Genomic DNA, 17,235 nt, shown 5'->3' on the forward strand with positions numbered 1-17,235 from the left:
CTCATCTCCAGGGCTGTGGGCTGGTCCTGCCCAGCCGTACGTTTTCAAATGCAGTCATGTAAGTGTGATAAATTAGAACTATGCCAGATGTTTTGTAACAAAGTTTCTGAGATAGCCTTGCTAAAAGCCTGCAGGGGAGGATGATATTACAAGGTGAAGAAGCATACTCATTGTCACAGAGAGGCTATTCAAGCAGATCAGGCTTTGCTGTTACCATCAGGGTGGATGGAGGAGTCTTAATACACTTCCTTCTCTTCTCCCGTTTGTTGAAAACACTTGAAGTGGTGAAGTTACTTGTCCACTGCATTTGTGTGACAGACTATGTAATCTTTGATAGTTTTTCTTCAAGTCTTTTTATCTCAAACTTCATCAGAACATAAGGTAAGGAAAGGTAAGCAAGCCTAATTTTCCTTCTGACTTATCTTGGGCTATAAAAGTATTGAAGACTCCCTCCCTCACTGGGTGGAAAAAGGAGAAGTCCTTGAACAGCCACTCTGAATGACTGAGTGAATCATTACTCCTTTTTGATGGCTGTATTTGTTTTACTGAGACAAGACAACACTAGGATAAGTGCAAAAGCCAGGGTTTTACTACAGTCTTTGTAGCATGCTTTTATGGAACAGAACGTGCATGCTGGTATTACAGCTGGCTTTATACTGTTTGAAGTGGCTCAAAAATTAATTGAAATGTGCTGTTTTGTTAGAGTAGGAGCTTGGCATGCATATGCTGATTGGGATGATTATGTGAAACAGTCGGAGAGAAGTGTGCATTCCAGTAAGGTTAGTGTTCTTGATTTTAATAAATAAAGATTGTGGACTATTATTTTGTCCCTTTATCTTTATGAAAAGCTTTGGGATTCATTCAGTTGTTAGAACCTTGCGGAGGGCTGCTTCTAGTTGAGTATCTTTCCATTGTAGAAGCACTGTTGACTAGCATAACCTGAGAAACACAAGATAGGAATGCCATTTCCTCTCTGTGCTTCCTTAGAGACAATTTATCTACTCAAGGTACGTTCTTAGTACTGGATGCATAGTTGGTAGTGATGAGTTTCACATGCTTACATTGCTGTGCCCCTCGTATTATACCATGAGTGCGCATACAGAGTAAAAAGCAGGACTTTGTAAGGCTATTTTAAATGCTTGTTAAAATCAGAACAGTTCACAGAAGGGAAATTCCCTGTTCCTCTGAGCCTGAAAACAAAATCTCTTTCCAGATCCTGGAAAGGTCAGATCTCCTGAGGTTTTAACTGGATATGTTGTCTTTGTGTGCATCTGTTTCTTGCATCAGTTCAGTATAAGAGCTGCTCAGCTGGAAAGTTAAGGCAATTCCAGTTGGTATTTCAGGCTGTGGAGGTAAGCTGGAGGCTTCCCTCTGATAAGAGATTTCTACTGTCACTATGCTGTCCTAACACAGCACTATTGTTTTTCTTTTTTTTTTCTTCCTTTCTTCACTGTTGCATTCTGTTTATTAGGGTTTCTGCAGAAGTAAAGTACAAAAAGCAGCCCTGGGGCCTTGTCAAATCTGTAATTGAGAAGAACACCTGGGGAGGGATACAGGAGAACTTCAAACAACTTGGTGAGGCATTTTCTTCTTCTACTGAAGTAAGGAGGCTACCTTTTTTCCTTTGTGTGTTTTCATGTACGTCAAACTTGATTCCTTAAATAATGGTTTGAAAGGAAGGCAGCACTCAGAAGAATCTCCTGTCATCAATATACTTTTCAATTCTGGAGTGTGTAAAAATAAATAAATCAATAATCCTGGTAGCCAAGAACTCCTGTACACCTTGTCAGCAATTGCTTTCTGGAAGACACATGAGGAATGAGAGAAAAGCTGTTACTCTCAACTGTGTGCCCCTGTCTTTAACACAAGTATTTCCTTGCTTGTGGGTATGAGAAGAGTAGTGGCACTTGGCAGGCTCCTTGGCTATGTCTGTTAACAGCCTGGTCAGCTCTGGCTGCTGGCTCGCAGTCTAACACAATTCCTGGTTTCAGTCTAACAGTGTCTTGAAGCATTCTTCCAACTGCTGCTTAATATGTCATTAAACATTCCTGCATAGACTGCACCTACATCATATTTGAAAAGCATACAAGTGCCATATAGCAAAGAGGACAGACAGTGTAGGTTAGGGTGTGGTAGATGTGCTTTTTCTTCTCGTTACCACCACAGATACGTCACTTGCAATGTAAGTGCTAGGCTTTTCAACATTCCTTTTCAAAGTTCAGGAACCTTATTTTTCCACTACAGAATCAGAACTGCTAATGGAGGAGTATGCAATTAATCAGTCCATAGAAGACTCTGGAAAATTAGTTGCCCTGAGACGAAGACGACGCACTTTACACCGGAGTCTGGCAGAATCACTTCCCAAACGCTCTTCCCAGCACTCCTCTGGTGACATGGGGCTAGAGTCCCAGGGTAGCATCATAGGTAGGAATTCTTATGTTTGTTATTTTCAGTAAGGTGTGTTCAAGAAAGTTTAACTTTTATAATAATACAAGATTAGTGCTTGTGCATATGCTGCTCTCATCTTTATCTAACTGGTGTGACAGAAAATGTGTAGACTGTTCAGCCTTGCATAAAACAGACCAAGAACAGACACAGTCACCATTATGTTGTTACATGTCATGAAATCAAACTTAATCCTACCTTCTGTCTTATGAGAATGGATTGAAATTCTAAAATGTCGCACTGTACCTGCATAGTATTGAAAATGAGATGGAATGAGAAATGTAATCTGAATTCTGCTAAGTTGCTGAAAAATTGCTATGCATAATTTCTTCAAGTTGCACACCCAAGTCATTAGATGATTAAATATTGATCACCTCTTGATCCTATCACTTCATACTTACATTTTTTGGTAATGTTAAAGAGTCCATTTCCTGTAACTTCCTGCAACTTCTGGGTCACTGAAACATTTCTTGGAATTCTTTTGCCACTAAGGGTGACAGACTTAGCCTCTGTATTGTACAGGCATTTACATTATTAGCTACACTCAAAGAGATGAGGAACATCTGGTTCACTAATGTTTACCAGAGAATGGTGGATTTCATAACACAAGTTGAACTGTAAACTGAAGCAGGAGCAAATGCCCTTCCCTAAAGGGGAAAGACAGTACTGAATGTAGCAGCAAGAGAGCATTTGGTTCAACAGCAGACATGGTGGCCTCTTTCCTCAGGTGAGATTACTTCCTGAAAGCTTAATTTTGCCACTCCTGCTCCACCTTTTAAGATGATTGTGTGTCTCAGTGCATGCTGCAACATGTTTGACATATGTCCCTCATTTAGAACAGGAAATGTCAATGTAAGGAACTGTTCAGGAGATCAGCTTAATTAGCTTAAAAATCCACCTGCTTACATAAATAAGTGACTGCTACTCAGCTTGGAGAGGACACACACACTTCCTGTCCCCATTAGCTTTAGGTAACCATTGTCTGACAGCCAGTCTTCTCAAGAAGAGTCATCAGGTCAATAGATAAATGTAGCTGGCCCAGACTAGGCAAGTTGCAGGAGAATTTGATTTAGCATTACTTGGCAAAAGACTAATACGGCCAGGAGAACAACTAGAGGAGAGCCATGTTGCTGACCATCTCTACTAATGTGTGTGACTAGGGGTGTATGTGCTGAATGACGGCAATGGGTGCACTGTAGCATTCTCAGGCTATCTGAGTTTGATGTTAACCTATCCTAGAGCTGTTCTCTGCAGCATACTAAAGTGAGGGAATCCTCTTTGTAATAAAAGAGGCTTTCTAGCTGACTTGTCTGAGATGGCTACAGAAGTGACTAGGTGCATCAAGTGCATTCTGGACAGGCTCTTGTGCACCCAAGTGATCTGCTGTGTCACGCTACTCTGTATAAAATTCTGAGCACTGATGTGTATATGCAGACATGCATTAGAAATGTTCTTCAGTACTTTTTAACCACCTTCTCTTCCATGCCCTATAGGAAGGAAAAGAGATGCTATTAGTAGGACCACTACCATCATTGTAGTAATGAGTGTCTTGTAAGTACTTGCATTAAAACGTGGCTTAATTCGAGCTTATCCTGGTTTTTATTTGCCTGTACCTACCTCACCTGCATGTTGATGTTCCATGTAGCCATGACTTGACTGATCCTAACCTATAAGGAGTGTAAATACAGGAGCTTGTGGGTAGAAGAGAGGAGTGGATTGATTTCAGAAAGGACATGCAAAATTAAAATGCTGATTTGTCAAACTGGCCTACTTTTCAGGTCTCTGTATGTCTGAGCCTACAAAAAATTTTTAGAATTTATTCATTCCTACCTCTGAAAGGTCCAAGAGGAGGCACTATTGTCACTTCCTACAGGTTGCATTACACAACTTAAAGTGAATTGCTAAGAATTATTTAGATAAGCTTTTACTTTCAGTATAGCACTGGAGCAGTTATTTTTGCCCCAGAAGGATTTTCTTTTCCTAGTTGTTTGTAGCCCAGCTCTTCCTTCTGTAGCACTGTAACAGTAACACAAACTTTGTCTGACTTCATGTTTCTGGTCTCTACAGTTTGCTGCTCTTGGTTTTGCTCAATATAACACTGTTTCTCAAGCTGTCAAAGATAGAGCATGCAGCTCAGTCCCTCTATCACGTCCAGCTTCAGGAAGAGAGCTCTTTGAAGTAAGTTGAATTCTTAGCTCTCATTCTTCCTCAGTTTATTGCAGAATCTGATAGAAAGAAATTTCAAACAGTGAATCTTGGTGGTGAGTTTTCAAAAGCTGCTGTGACTTGTTACTTTTCTGTAGTCTATGCTGATATCTAGTGACATCTCTGATTGCATTGTCCTTGTTAAAGAAAAAATGTTTTTCTTTGTTTTTTTTTGGGGGGGGGAGTGTTAACCTTAGCTTGCATTTATCACATTCTTGTGACTCATCTTCTGTGAATATCATATTGCTGAACATTGAACTGAATTACTTGCTTCATCCTGTGTGAAGCCAGCATGATCTCAAATATAATGTTAAAGATTCACTTAGCTTCTTAGCTTCTGCTTTTGTGCAAAATTCCCTCTCCCCTTCTAACTTTGTGTTAGATGACTTTTATTTTCAAGCACATGGAATAGGCTTAGATGTTGCTGCTTGTCATTTATTTGCTTATACTACATGCATAAATTATTTCCTGGTCTTGAGTATGGAGACAGTGTAGTGATCTCCCATTGCAAAGATCTCAGAACTGATATGAGTAACTTCTTTCACAGAAAGATTTGCAGGCATTATGTGAGCACATCTGTTTCTGGTGATTGTCTGCAAAGGGCTGAGGCAGTATCTTCAAGTAAAAAGGAACTGAAAATCAACTGCTGACACCTTTTCTGCAGCTTTTAGAAAAATGTTTTCTTTTTTTTTAGCAATGTCACAGTAATGGTCACAGAGCAATTCTTTTTGGATAGGAAGGCACAGAGGTGCTTGTTTCATGTTTCTGATGCGATCTCAATCTCTTCCAGCATATCCCCAGAAATGGGATCGAAAGAGGAGATTCCTCAATATGATAAGGAACAGGTTAAACACGTGAAGGGAGTACTAAGAGACTCAATTGAAATGCTTGAGCAGGTAAGTCTGCCCAGCTTTCCTTGTGATACTCACTTTTTCAACAGCTCAAGTTTTTTCCTTTTATGCCAGAATAGCTTTTGTTTTAATGTTTTCTGATACTAACTGAAGTCTGTGCCTCCTTGGCCTCAATTTTGTCCTGTGCCTGAATTTGGTGTGAAGGAAATGTTCATGTTTCTGATGGGTCTGTCTTTGGACTAAAATTAAATGTTCATATCAATTTTCTTAAACCTGTAAAGCGCCTTTATTGATGAGGTCTGTTGAAGCAGTTCTGAATCATGACAAAGCAAGATTGGAATTATTCAAAACAGATAATCTTTTCTTAAGTCTCAGAACATAACTACTTGCTCACCTCATCACTGGGTTTCTTCATGCAGGCTAGTCTGAGCTTTTCCTTCCCACTGTTGGTGAGAGCTTTTGCTTAATCTTGGTATCAGAGAGCCATGTAAACCTTCAGTGAAATGTTTCTAAATAAATTCTCCAGACTATATGCTGAGAGGCTCCATAGCCATGGAGTTAATCCTTTCTGCCAATGACTTGCATTTCCAGGCTCTTCTTGTACTACAAACGTTGTATAAAAACTGCTAATAAGTTGTGGGGTGAGTCTCTGGTCCTGAAGTTCAAGACAGCTTTAAACCCCTTGGCTGAAATTGCAGTTCAGCAAGTGAAGGACAGTAAATGCACACATTGTTTGTATTTACAGCCTGTGAATATTCTGGTTTTCAGTTCTTTTAATAAATCTTAAAATGTGGCAGAAGTAATTATTAGATTAGGAAAGCTGTGGAGGAGTTCACATGTACCTCTATCCATCAGCAGTTGGCTCTGTGTTCTCCCACACAATACAGGAGAGTAGAGAAAAACACTTTTTTTTTCTATTTCTTGTTTAGACATGTCTCTGCACACAAAATTGCTATAACTCTGTTAACCCTTTTGATCACAGCTTCAAACGCTTCCAGTGCTGAAGCACTGCAGAAGTTAATTTCCTGGTTTCCTTGCCCTTTGGGGTTCTTTGCCTGCTACCCAGACAATTCCAAATTCTGAAGCATTACCCTTTAGAATGCAGGCATGGAGTGAAAACCTCTAAAAGATGGAGTGAGATCTCGGCCACCTATTTCATCCCAAATAACGTGTTGGGAAGTTGTGACACATTACTGTTCTGTTACCTTATTTCCTTGGAGGTGTCAGTAATCTAATTGCAGCAAAATGCACTGGGAGGGCTGGGTATGAAAATATGAAAGCTGATGTTCCATGAACATCATCTGTGACTAAAAATGAGTGGGGCAGATTATTTTCCATGCTATTGTCTAGTGGGATGTTAAGATTTATCATGTGGTACTGTTAGTAATTATAAACTGCACAGAGCATGGCTGTTAAGAAAGCACACTACAGCAGCTCTTAAGCTCTTTATAGGAAGAGGGAGGAGGAAATCACATGGAATCCTTAAAAGGAAAGAAGCAGGGAGACATGAATTTACCAATACTCCTGACCCTTGCAGCAGACAGACTTAACATATTGTGCTCCCCAATTATTTCTCTTCACAGCTCAAGCTCTCCCTCTCCATGCTCCAAAGAAGCTTTGATCACTTGAACAAGACACAGAGCAGCAAGACTGAGAGTTAATGCCCACGGCAAGTTGCGAGTCAGGACCTCAGAAGAGAAGATGTGTGTTTAAGGACTTGTGGAGAAGGGACTGTAACCATCTTTGGACTCTTTTTTTTCTATTTTGGCTCAAAAGCTTCCATGGAATAAAGGTTTCTAGAAGAAGTAAGTGGAGCTCTGTGCTCCTGTAGCTCGGTGATTGGCCTTCACTGCCAGCCCTGTGCTCAAAGCAAGATCTGTGGGTAGCAGACACTCAGAAGGCAGCTGTGCTGCTGGTTACTGGAGGAGAGGGAAGGTCCTCAGCAGTGCTGCCTTTGTGCTGGAGGAGTCGTAGTGGTGTCAGCCTGAGCCACGGCCAACCAGAAGTGCTTTGGAGGAGAGGAGCAGGCAGAGGTTCCACACCCACAGGTTACTGATATCCCTTTTCAGACAGGTGGAGCCTGTAACAAGAAGTCACCATCTCCAAGGACGAGTATTTCTATAATGAATTAACTGAGCAGGAAGGAGGAGGCGTGGATCAGATGATCTCTGGAGGTCCCTTCCAATCCCAACTGTTCTGTAATGTCGATAACCCTACCTTCTTTGAGCCCTTTCCTTCCTCAGCGGCTTTCCCTGGGGGAGGTTCCCTGTAGGTCCCCAGCCCCGCTCTGCCGCCCTTCGCTCCCCCCGCCTTCCACCCCTCGGCAAGCTCTGCCGCGGCCGCCACCTGTTGCGCTGTCTCTTTAAGCCAGGTGCCGTCACGTCACGGCGGCCCCGCCCCTCTCGTGCCGGCATTGGGCCGCCGCGCCGTCAGGTGGACGGGCCCTGAGGGAAGGGGGGGTCCCTCACCCCCCGCCTCCGCGCCGGGGAGGGGCCGGGGCAGCGGGCGGCCAATCGCGGGGGGCCTCGGCGGGAGGGGGCGGGGCCCTCGGGCTGGAGGCGGGGGCGGGCGCGAGGCACCTGCGGCGGAGGGGTGTGAGAGGTGCGGCCGCGCCCCTCCCGTCCCTTTCCTTCCGTCGGCTCCGCGCCCTCGGGCCGGGGCGAGGCGGGCGGAGATGGAGGAGCCGCTGTGTTGCTGCGAGTACGTGGACCGGAGGGGTGAGCGGAACCACCTGGCGGCGTGCTGCTGCGACTGCGAGGAGCTGGACGAGGGCTGCGACAGGTAGCGGCCCCGCGCGCTGCTCCTCAACCGGCGGCCGTTGGGCGCCCTCGGGGTTCCGGCAGCCCCGCGGGGCGCGGGAGCGGACGGCCGGGAGCCCCTTTCCTTCCTTCTGCGTACGGGGCTGCCTTCCGCGCTCCGGTGGAGGCGGGTACGGAGCGGGGGCTCGGCTCTCAGCGGCCGTCGGGGAACTTTGCGGCCCCCTGCGACGAAGGAGGGAACGAGGGGCGAGCGGCCGTGAATCAGCGGGGAGAAAGACGGGCTGGGTGCGCGGTGGCGGACCCTGGGATGGGATGGGAGCAGAGGGAACGCCGCAGAGGTACGTATACACGTCTGCCTGCCCGCCCGCCAGCGACGCCCCGCGCTTTTCCCGAACAGGTGGCTGACCTGCAGATCCCTGCCCCCAGGAGCGCTGGAGAGAATTGCCGACACCGTTGCGGATCGGTGCCGCGTCCCTTGGTTTGCCGGGGCCGTGAAGATTAACGTCAGCCTTGTGCCGCCCATGGTCCTGCTCCCCGTCTTCCTGCATATCGCAGCTCTGCACTTCCTGCTGGGGCTGGTGGTGCTGACATCGCTTCCCGCCGTGGTACTGTGGTATTACTACCTCACGCACAGGAGGAAGGAGCGGACTCTCTTCTTCCTGAGCCTGGGACTGTTCTCCCTGGGCTACATGTACTATGTTTTTCTCCAGGAGGTGGTTCCTCGAGGCCACGTGGGATATTCCCAAGTGACGCTTCTCACCTGTGGGCTAATTCTTATGCTTGCGGCTTTGTCGCGAGCCAAGAAGGACCCTGGCTATCTTCCCATCTCAGCAGGTGATGACAGGCCATCCCAGCAGGCTTTTCCCAACAAGAATGTTCGAGGGAGCTCCAATGGGCTCCATGGAGCTGCTGCCAGTGGCCATTCTGTGAATGGGGAGACCAAAGGCTACTCCAGAGTGCTGGCTGAGGAGCGGGAAGGTGTGAAAATGGACTGGTGTGCCAAGTGCCAGCTGGTCAGGCCGGCCCGAGCAGGGCACTGCCGACTGTGTGGCAGGTGTGTGAGGAGACTGGATCATCACTGTGTCTGGTATGTTTGGCTTTGCTGAAGATGTGCGTTTTCCATTTCTTTTCTTTCTTTTAAGATAGCTTTATTTATTTTTTTTTTTTCTCCCAGACCCTATGAAATGGGGTTGCTTTTCATGTGTGAAGGGAACCCAAAGCTGTCATCACTACAGCGTTGTAACCAAGGAGCAGCAGGGTATGAGTGTTTCAGCTATGGATACCTGAAAGTTCCTGGGGTACACAATTCACCACTCCTGCCTTACTGGTCTATTGATTTGTGCCTATAAGCTTTCTATAAAAAGCTATAAAGCTGCTTTGAAGCTGCCTGTGTTGCGGTGAGACCTTAGAAATCAGGTTCTCTGATGATTGGGGGAAGGAGGAGGAAAGAGAAGCCAGCTTATTTTTTTCCCCCTTAAAGTAATCTTTTTTTCTTTCCTTTCTGGAGGATTAACAGCTGTGTAGGGGAACAGAACCATCAAGCATTCGTCCTTGCACTGTTCTTCTTCATGCTCACCTCTCTGTATGGGATTATGTTGACTCTGGACACCATCTGCAGGGGACGAACCCCATTCACAGCATTGTTCTACTGCCCTGGGGCCTATTCTGACTACAGGTGAGAGAACTGGGTGGGGAACTCAGGCCTGACCAGGCAGCTTAGCTCCTTAGCTGTTCTTCATTTTGTTCTTAGGGCCAGTGCTATTGGCTGTCAGACCTAATCTAGAAGTGCTCCTTAAATGGCTCTGGAAAGCAGGGATGCATCTCTGCTTTTGCCAAGGGTGGGAGCCTGTGAGAGAGCTCACAATTTGAGCAAATTGGTGAAGAAGCTTGGACTTAAAAATCTTTATTTAGTGTCCTGTGTAGACAGACACTTTAGATGTTTGTTGCCACTTAATGCCAATAGTCCAACAGTCTGGATTCGGTATGCTGTCTCACACTGAGGAAGGAGATGGCATTTGTCTAATGGCTTTGTCACTTCAAGTTATCTGCTCGTGCAGCATTAACGTGCCTTGTCTGGCTGGGAGCAGGGTGAGGAGCTTCAAACACACGTTCAGAGGCTCGTTCTACCACTGGTGTATAGAGTACGGCAGCACGAGTGACTCTGCCTTCTTCTGTACTCCATCATCTGTCAAGCGTGAGCTCTATTGTTTCCTTAAGTAAGGGCTTCACAGCAGTAAGAGCGAAGCGCTAGGTAGTACCAAAGGAATGTGCAAGGGTAGCTCTGCTAGCACTAAAAGCTGTCATTAAATATGCCACAAAGCTTTAATTTTGAGAAAGCCTTCAAGGATTATGTGACGAAAGCAGCAAAGTGAGATCACTGTGGCAGATGTAGACAGGGATTTGAAAGGCTAGTGATTACCAGGGAAAGTCACTGTAAAGCAGCTGCTCCAAAACTAAATGGCTTCCTTCCCATCTTTTTCCCTGCTGCCAGCTCTGCTCTGTCGTTCACCTGTGTGTGGTACTGTGCAATTGTAACAGCTGGCATGGGATACATCCTCCTTATCCAGCTGTTGAACATCAGCTACAACGTGACTGAGAGGGAAGCTCGGCTGGCTCTGCGGGACAACGCTGGGCGCAGGCTCCTGGGTGGGTTAGTGATAGACACTGGCCAATATAACAGGGGCTTTCTATGCAACTGGGGCCATTTCTTGAGTCTGGGCTCTCCCCACCAGCAGCGCTCTGCTGAAGACATTGTATGACACCCTTTTTTGTGCAGATGACGTTGACTGACTTTCCTTAGCAGGGGAACAGCCCCTTCCACTAGAACTTCCTCCTCTACACCTTTCCTTTGTGGTCGGTGTATGGGCTGCCCATCCCATCGCAGACATCAGAGGCTTTCCCAAGCAGAAATGGTTCTTTGTGTGCCATCAGCCAGCAATAGGATGCGGAAAGCAGTAAGCCATATGCACAAACCTGGAGACTGGGAACCCGCTGCCTTTTTGCACTGTGGGAAACTTTGTGCAGCTCGACAGGAAGAAGAGCACAAGGTTATGAAAACTTGAGTTTTCATTAGGTATGAACTCTGGCATCAGTGGGAACCTGCTGTTGGATTTCAGACTGTACGCTGTTTTTTGCAGCTTAAGGAATCTCTGGCTTGTACCTACATGCAACGCTTCAGTGTTGTTAGAAGAGCAAACTTTTAATATAGAAAACAGATGGACTGGTGCAGAAGCCATGCTGTTTAGTTGGGGAGAAAAAAGAAAAAAGACTGCTCAGGCAGTCACTGAGTGCTCCATCATCTCTGGTGCATTTTTCTTTTTCTTCCATCCCATCTAGCTGTATACATGCTATTGCTTGTATTAAGTGCCTTTGTGAGCAACATTCCTGTAGGGTATTGTAAGATCCTCTTGTCACTTGACCTGTCTCTCTGACTGGGTGAGAAGAGTGTCATCTTTGATCTCATCATTCTTTTTTGTAAGCTGAGTTTGTGTTGGTTTGATGGCTTGTCTCATCTCCCTCAAAATATTTCTGCTCTGATTGTGGATGCTGACGTGAGACAGCAGGTGTAAATAGGCGGAGTAAGAAGGAAAATGTTTTGAAGAAACACGATGTTTGATTGTGAGGGGAGAACAGACTGCTGCCTGATGCTGTTGTTTTACAGGAACTGCCCTACTCCCTCCCTCTCAAGGAGGAGAGAGTCTGTGGGAGAATTGACTTTGTTGCTAACAGTTTTTGTAAGCAACATTTTGATTAGTTGTGTTGCTAATAAGAATGATGTGGTCTTTTCTGAACCCAGTCACCAGGGAGTTGCCCTGGTGCCTGACTTGTGGTTTTTTTCAAGCCAGGAAGCTGAGGAATTTTGGTGTCTGCATATGTAAAGAGTTGGAGAGGATGCTTTGGAGCTGGCAGCTTTTGGGGTAGATGACCCACAGGTGCACGTAGATGAAAGCATTAACTCTGTTCTGCAAGAAGGCTGCATGTCCTTCAGCAGCCTGCAACTGTATTATTGCCTAGACTTGAGCTTCAGCTGAAATCACAAGGCTTTAGTGGTGATGGCTTCTACCCTTTTGGGGGTGGGGTTTTTGTTGTTTTTCATCTTAAATCCTTTCTGTGTGTTGACCCTGCAGAAACGTCTGGCTGGAAAAGTCTGGGGCTGTGGCATGAGTTATGGCTTAAGCCTAAGATGCAGAAGCAGCGGTAAGAGCCTCATCTTAGTTAATGATGCCTTCAGATACGTGTGCAACTTTCACAGATCAAACTTGCCCTGCTTCCGCTTGTGTGGTAAGCAATTAAGGGGTGTTGCTTGCGTGATGCAAATTCAGTGTGCACTGTTGTGCATATTCCCTAAAGAAGAGATGGTACATGGTGCTAAGGGACAGCAGAACTGGGACTGCCCCTTGAGATCCCTGCCATATTTGGTGTGCATGCTCCTGAGTATGTGTCCCAGTTTAAGGTAAAGGGCATGCACTTTGCACTGTTTGTTTTCCTTAAGTGGCACCTACAACTTCTATAACCAGCAGATAACCAAGGAGCAGCTGCGCTTGGAATGTGGCTGTTCAGAAACAGCTACTGATTTACTGAGCATCCTTTGTTTCTTCTTACCCCTTTTCAACTAGTGAGCAGCTCTTTAAAGGAAGTAAAGGAGGCACCTCTTGTGCTTCCTGCCTCTTGTCTAACACACTTAGATTTCTGACAACTTCCCTGGCACTAGTGTGAAGTGAAAGGCACTCAACTGGACTCTATTTCTCTGGCAGCTAAGCATGACCTTCTCATTGTTTGGAGCTGGAGTCTGACCTTAGAAGTTTAGCTTTACACAAAGATCTCTCCTCTGTGTGAGTTGTCTGTAAATGCTTCTGTAGAACATATGCATTTTGCAGTGCCTGCTGAGATGAGCTGAAGCTTGGCAACCCTGGAGCCAGGGTTAGCAGGCTTGTGATCTTCCCAAACCTTGTTCTGCTGCCATGTGGGAAGATGAAGCCAGAATGAGCTCCTGGACTAAACCCCTGCTGTGAAGGTAGCCAACCTTTCTGCTCCTCTGAGTTACACACACAGACATCAATCATGCCTGTAAACTGAACAAGCTCTGGGAGTGCTCACAGATCTGAGATAAGTGGTTTTTCAGAGTTCTGCTCTGGAAGAAAGCAGAGCTGGGCAGGTGACAGATTCATTCCCCTGGCAGTCACCTGACCCTGTTGTACTTATTCTCTCCCATGGGTGGGTTTTCATTATTTGCAGCTGCACATCAGTGTAGCCTTGTCCCTTGCTTTTCAATGAACTCTGGTGTGGGAAAATTTAAACTACTTATACAAAGGCTTTCTCAGTGGAATTGTCAGTGTGAGCTTGAGTGCAAATTAGGTATCAAGGACCTTGGACTACTGTAACCCTGCCAAGCTTGATCAAGCCCACTCCAGTATATAGGGTAAAGTGCTTAAACTAAGTTCTGTTTTTGCATCCTATCCAAAGAGAGTCAGAATCATTCAGGACAATAAAATGCTTGCAAGACCGGGTTTTTTGTATGAGGAGAGTGCAGTGCTGACTTCCCAGTGAGCAGGAAGCTCACTTCACTGTAGTCTGCATAGCAGTGGTGGCTTTTCCTTTAAGGACATGGCTATTATTTATCCTCCTGGCTTCTTGCTGAGAGAATTTACCTTGTGCATACCTTTGGAGATGGTGGAGATCTGAAAGGGTGGAAGTGTTGAAAGCTTCAGATGTATGCACTGGAACTCTCCTTTTAATAGCCTTCAGAATTAAGAAGACCTTAAAGGGCAACGTTTCCTGTTTCACTTATAAAGTAGGCAGACTGCCGTGATATCTTGTGCACGAAAGGGCAGTTTTTGTTTTAAATTTTATTGCTGAGCTCAACGTTGGCTGTGCTGGGAAGAAAATGCTAAAAACTAGAGCAGCCTGGTAGGGCTGGAGAGTCAGTCCATAAAACCAGTAAACAGCATGCATCAGTGTGACAATAAGAAAACAGTACGCTGCTGGTCGTTTCAGAGAGTACCAGGGACAATAAGAAGCAGGGAAGTATTTGAATGGTATCTAGCCTTGATGTTTCTTCACCCAAACTTAGAAATGGGTGGATCTTGCTTTAACCATGACCTTTTGTTGTTTCATGACTGGTTTGGTTTTATAGAAGGGCCAGGGTTCTAATGTTGCTGCTGTCCTAGTGTTAAGCCCCCTATGTACAAATACTAGCACCCTGTTGTTTGGCGACTGTACTAAGAGCTGTACATCATTAGATACACTGTGTAAATGGTGGCTTGGCACTCTTAACTTTGTCATCTTAAACTGAGCTGCTCATTGTAGACTAGTCATAGGTCCCTACGTACATTGTTTCTCCGTTTAACTTGTCTTCAGATGACAAGAGTCACTGGTGAGCCCAAGTTGGTGCTGCTTGTGATTTCTTCTCATATTTAACCTTCATGCTATGATGGTGCTTTTCTGAAGTAGGTTGCTTTCAAGTGTCTTAATGGAAACCATTTGCTATAAAAGTTCTTCTAGAGTGAAAATGGATACTGCCTCATTGCCTAATGTCTTAATAATGTGCTTGACATTTTCCTTCTATATGAATGTATATTGCCTCGTTAGGGCAGAAAGCGTGTGTGATTATGGATGTTTTCCTATATTGCTTTCAATGAAGAACTCTTGTTTTATTAAGATTTTCTTCTTCTAGGGTGTTTGTACAACAGAAATCTTTGGACAGGTGAGGTTCTTTCTGAAGCCTCCCAAAGTCTTCATGCATTTAATTACAGTACTAAGAATGACATGCTGTGGAAGAACTGTTTGCCTTGGAGAGTGGAGTGTGTCTTGTGAGATTTTTCTTGTCTCTGTTTTGCTTTTTCTTTCCCCCTTGCCAAAGCTTTAGGAAGAATTTCCTGAAACATTTGTGAGCTTTGTTGAAAGGACTGGTGTGTGTGTGTATGTGTCCATAGTATACTGTATCCAGTGATTTCAAATAGATGCAATGATAAATCAAAATAAACTATCAGACATTATCTGTGAAGTTGCCTCTTGATTTATGCCAACGCCCACAGCCAGGTCAAACATCCAAAATGTGCCACCATCTCCTGGCTACTTAGCTATAAAGTGGACATAGGAACAAGGGAGCAGCAGGCTAAGGAGGCATTTGGAAATAGATATTCTTGCAGTTCTTCAACTATTGACATTCAAATCTTTTCATGTTGGGATGAAACAGACTTGGCTGGCTCTCACCACAGAAGTTAGGAATACTCCCTCCAGTGGGGGTTTGAACCAGGGCCTTGAATTTAGAGTAATGCCATCCAATGTCTTGGTTTCTCTCCTGTACCTGCCCTTGTAGTACATCTAGAACCCTGAAAAGGAACTGTTTTTTCCTTTGTTTGAACTCTTTTCTAAGCCATGCTTGGAAACAACATGGATATTTTTTGTGCAGGTAGTGGGGAGACGTGTCCCAAGATTCCAAAAGGATCAAATGACACATCTTTTGAAAGGCAAGATGACTTCTGATGAATAGAGTAACAGGTGCCTTTGATTGTTCCCAGAGCTCTGCTTTGATTTGCCTGGTGGCATTTCTCTCAGCTGTTCAGCAGTGTCTCTTTGAAGATTGCTTTGTGCTTGCTGACAATGAAGACTTTTCAGCAGCAGTAGCCAGACCTGTGTTGGGTGCAGTCAAGGATTTTTGGGAAGACATGAAAGAACTCAGCAGGGCAGGTGTTGAATGGGGATAAGGAGAAGGGCAGCTTGTGATCAGATTACAGTTCTGAATTTGCTGTTATACCGAAGTGAAAATGCCTTTTTCTATGGGATTAGCTGCAGCAATGACAAAGCGGGTGCTGAAGTACACCTTCCTGGATCTTCTTTTGGCTTTTTGCTGCCAGAACAATACAGAAGAAGAGCATCTTGGGACAGTGGGAGAATCTTGGTCAGAACTACTAAGAATAGAAGAAAACCCCAGAAGATAAGACTGGTCTTTGTCTTCGGTACTCTTCAAAAGCAAGTGCTGACTCACCCTTCATTTTCCCCCCTCCCCCTCCCCCCTTCCACCTAAAGTACAGTCATGCTCTACAGAAGCAGCATTATTTTCATGGCTGGTGAGTGGGCACAAAATGCACAACTATGGCATTGTTGGAGGAAGAATCCACAGTTCAGTAAACTAGATGCACTCCTGAGCAGCTGGTGATATGCAGTACCCTTTTAACATGTGAGAGACTTAGCTCTGCTTAGCCTATGGCTAGCCTCCTTGGCTCAGTCCTGTGCAAGAGATACCATCCTTCTGCAGTGCCTATTTTCCCCCTCTGCAAGATGAGTTATTCTACCCTCTCAGCTTGTAGCTTCCTCTCACAATCTGCTTTTAATGCAGCCAGATGGTCTGTACTCGCCCACGCTCTGTGTGGGCACCTTCAGCTCCCTGCACTTGGATAGCATGCTCATCTGACCTGGTGGTGGTCAGGTCTGTCATTTGCCGTAGGGGGAGTGGTAGATGTTAACATTCTTGGGAGGGAGGCAGGCTGGGCATAGCAGACGTCTTCAGAAAGACACTGAGTCAGTTGGGCAGCCCAACTTGTGTGAGAGGGGAGGCTCTCTGGACAGACTATCTTCTGAAACTAAAGCTGCTTAAGCTTTGGAAACTGGCCTATCCTGCACTGCTTAATCAATTAATCAATAGTGCTTAGCTCTGGTCCACGCTCCCTAGACACAGACTCCAATCATTCAGTCAGCTTCTGTCACATTGATACTGAAAACCTGGTTATGTTCATTTCAGATTTGGGTTTACCAAAAATGTTCAGTGCATATACAGGATTAAGAAAATTACCCAGTACAATGGGTAACGGGAAACTGCCACCTTCCTTGCTTTGCCCTGGTATTTTCCATATTGCCAAGGTATTTTGGAGACAACTTCACCTGTCTTGGGGGGAAAGCATTTCCAGATTCCTCCCTTATGCTACTGCTGAAGAAAAGACATACCGTACCTTAGCTACATTAGTGTATTTGCACTA

General features: G+C 45.1%; 2 protein-coding genes across 4 annotated transcripts in view; both read left to right on the forward strand.

Moving 5' to 3' along the window:
- GRAMD1C (GRAM domain containing 1C) overlaps positions 1-7,306 on the forward strand; it is a 50,503-nt gene extending 43,197 nt beyond the window's left edge. For both annotated transcript variants that reach the window (XM_042866406.1, XM_042866407.1), the window contains exons 13-18: positions 1,472-1,575; positions 2,245-2,424; positions 3,939-3,996; positions 4,513-4,623; positions 5,441-5,546; positions 7,085-7,306. In XM_042866406.1, coding sequence (XP_042722340.1) covers positions 1,472-1,575; positions 2,245-2,424; positions 3,939-3,996; positions 4,513-4,623; positions 5,441-5,546; positions 7,085-7,162 — 637 coding nt within the window. In that variant the 3' untranslated portion in view covers positions 7,163-7,306. The remainder of the gene's footprint in view (positions 1-1,471; positions 1,576-2,244; positions 2,425-3,938; positions 3,997-4,512; positions 4,624-5,440; positions 5,547-7,084) is intronic.
- An 806-nt stretch (positions 7,307-8,112) lies between these two features.
- ZDHHC23 (zinc finger DHHC-type palmitoyltransferase 23) lies at positions 8,113-15,255 on the forward strand. Of its 2 annotated transcripts, none has more exons than XM_042866408.1 (4): positions 8,113-8,282; positions 8,658-9,347; positions 9,768-9,935; positions 10,752-15,255. In XM_042866408.1, exons 1-4 carry the CDS (start codon positions 8,176-8,178, stop codon positions 11,017-11,019), a joined length of 1,233 nt encoding a protein of 410 aa, XP_042722342.1. In that variant the 5' UTR covers positions 8,113-8,175; the 3' UTR covers positions 11,020-15,255. The 2 variants fall into 2 exon arrangements, with proteins under 2 accessions (XP_042722342.1, XP_042722343.1); XM_042866409.1 differs by having other exon boundaries at positions 12,388-15,255.
- The last annotated feature ends 1,980 nt before the right edge of the window (positions 15,256-17,235 follow it).

This window comes from Lagopus leucura, unplaced genomic scaffold (genome assembly GCF_019238085.1).
Source record: "Lagopus leucura isolate 7727_CA_CO unplaced genomic scaffold, USGS_WTPT01 Super-Scaffold_100001, whole genome shotgun sequence".
Taxonomy (NCBI): domain Eukaryota; kingdom Metazoa; phylum Chordata; class Aves; order Galliformes; family Phasianidae; genus Lagopus; species Lagopus leucura.

Coding starts and splice junctions, on each gene's coding strand:
- ZDHHC23 (XM_042866408.1), top strand. CDS start 8,176: ATGGAGGAGCCGCTGTGTTGCTGCGAGTACGTGGACCGGAGGGGTGAG. Junction 8,283..8,657: donor CTGGACGAGGGCTGCGACAG/GTAGCGGCCCCG, acceptor TTTCCCGAACAG/GTGGCTGACCTGCAGATCCC. Junction 9,936..10,751: donor GGGGCCTATTCTGACTACAG/GTGAGAGAACTG, acceptor CCCTGCTGCCAG/CTCTGCTCTGTCGTTCACCT.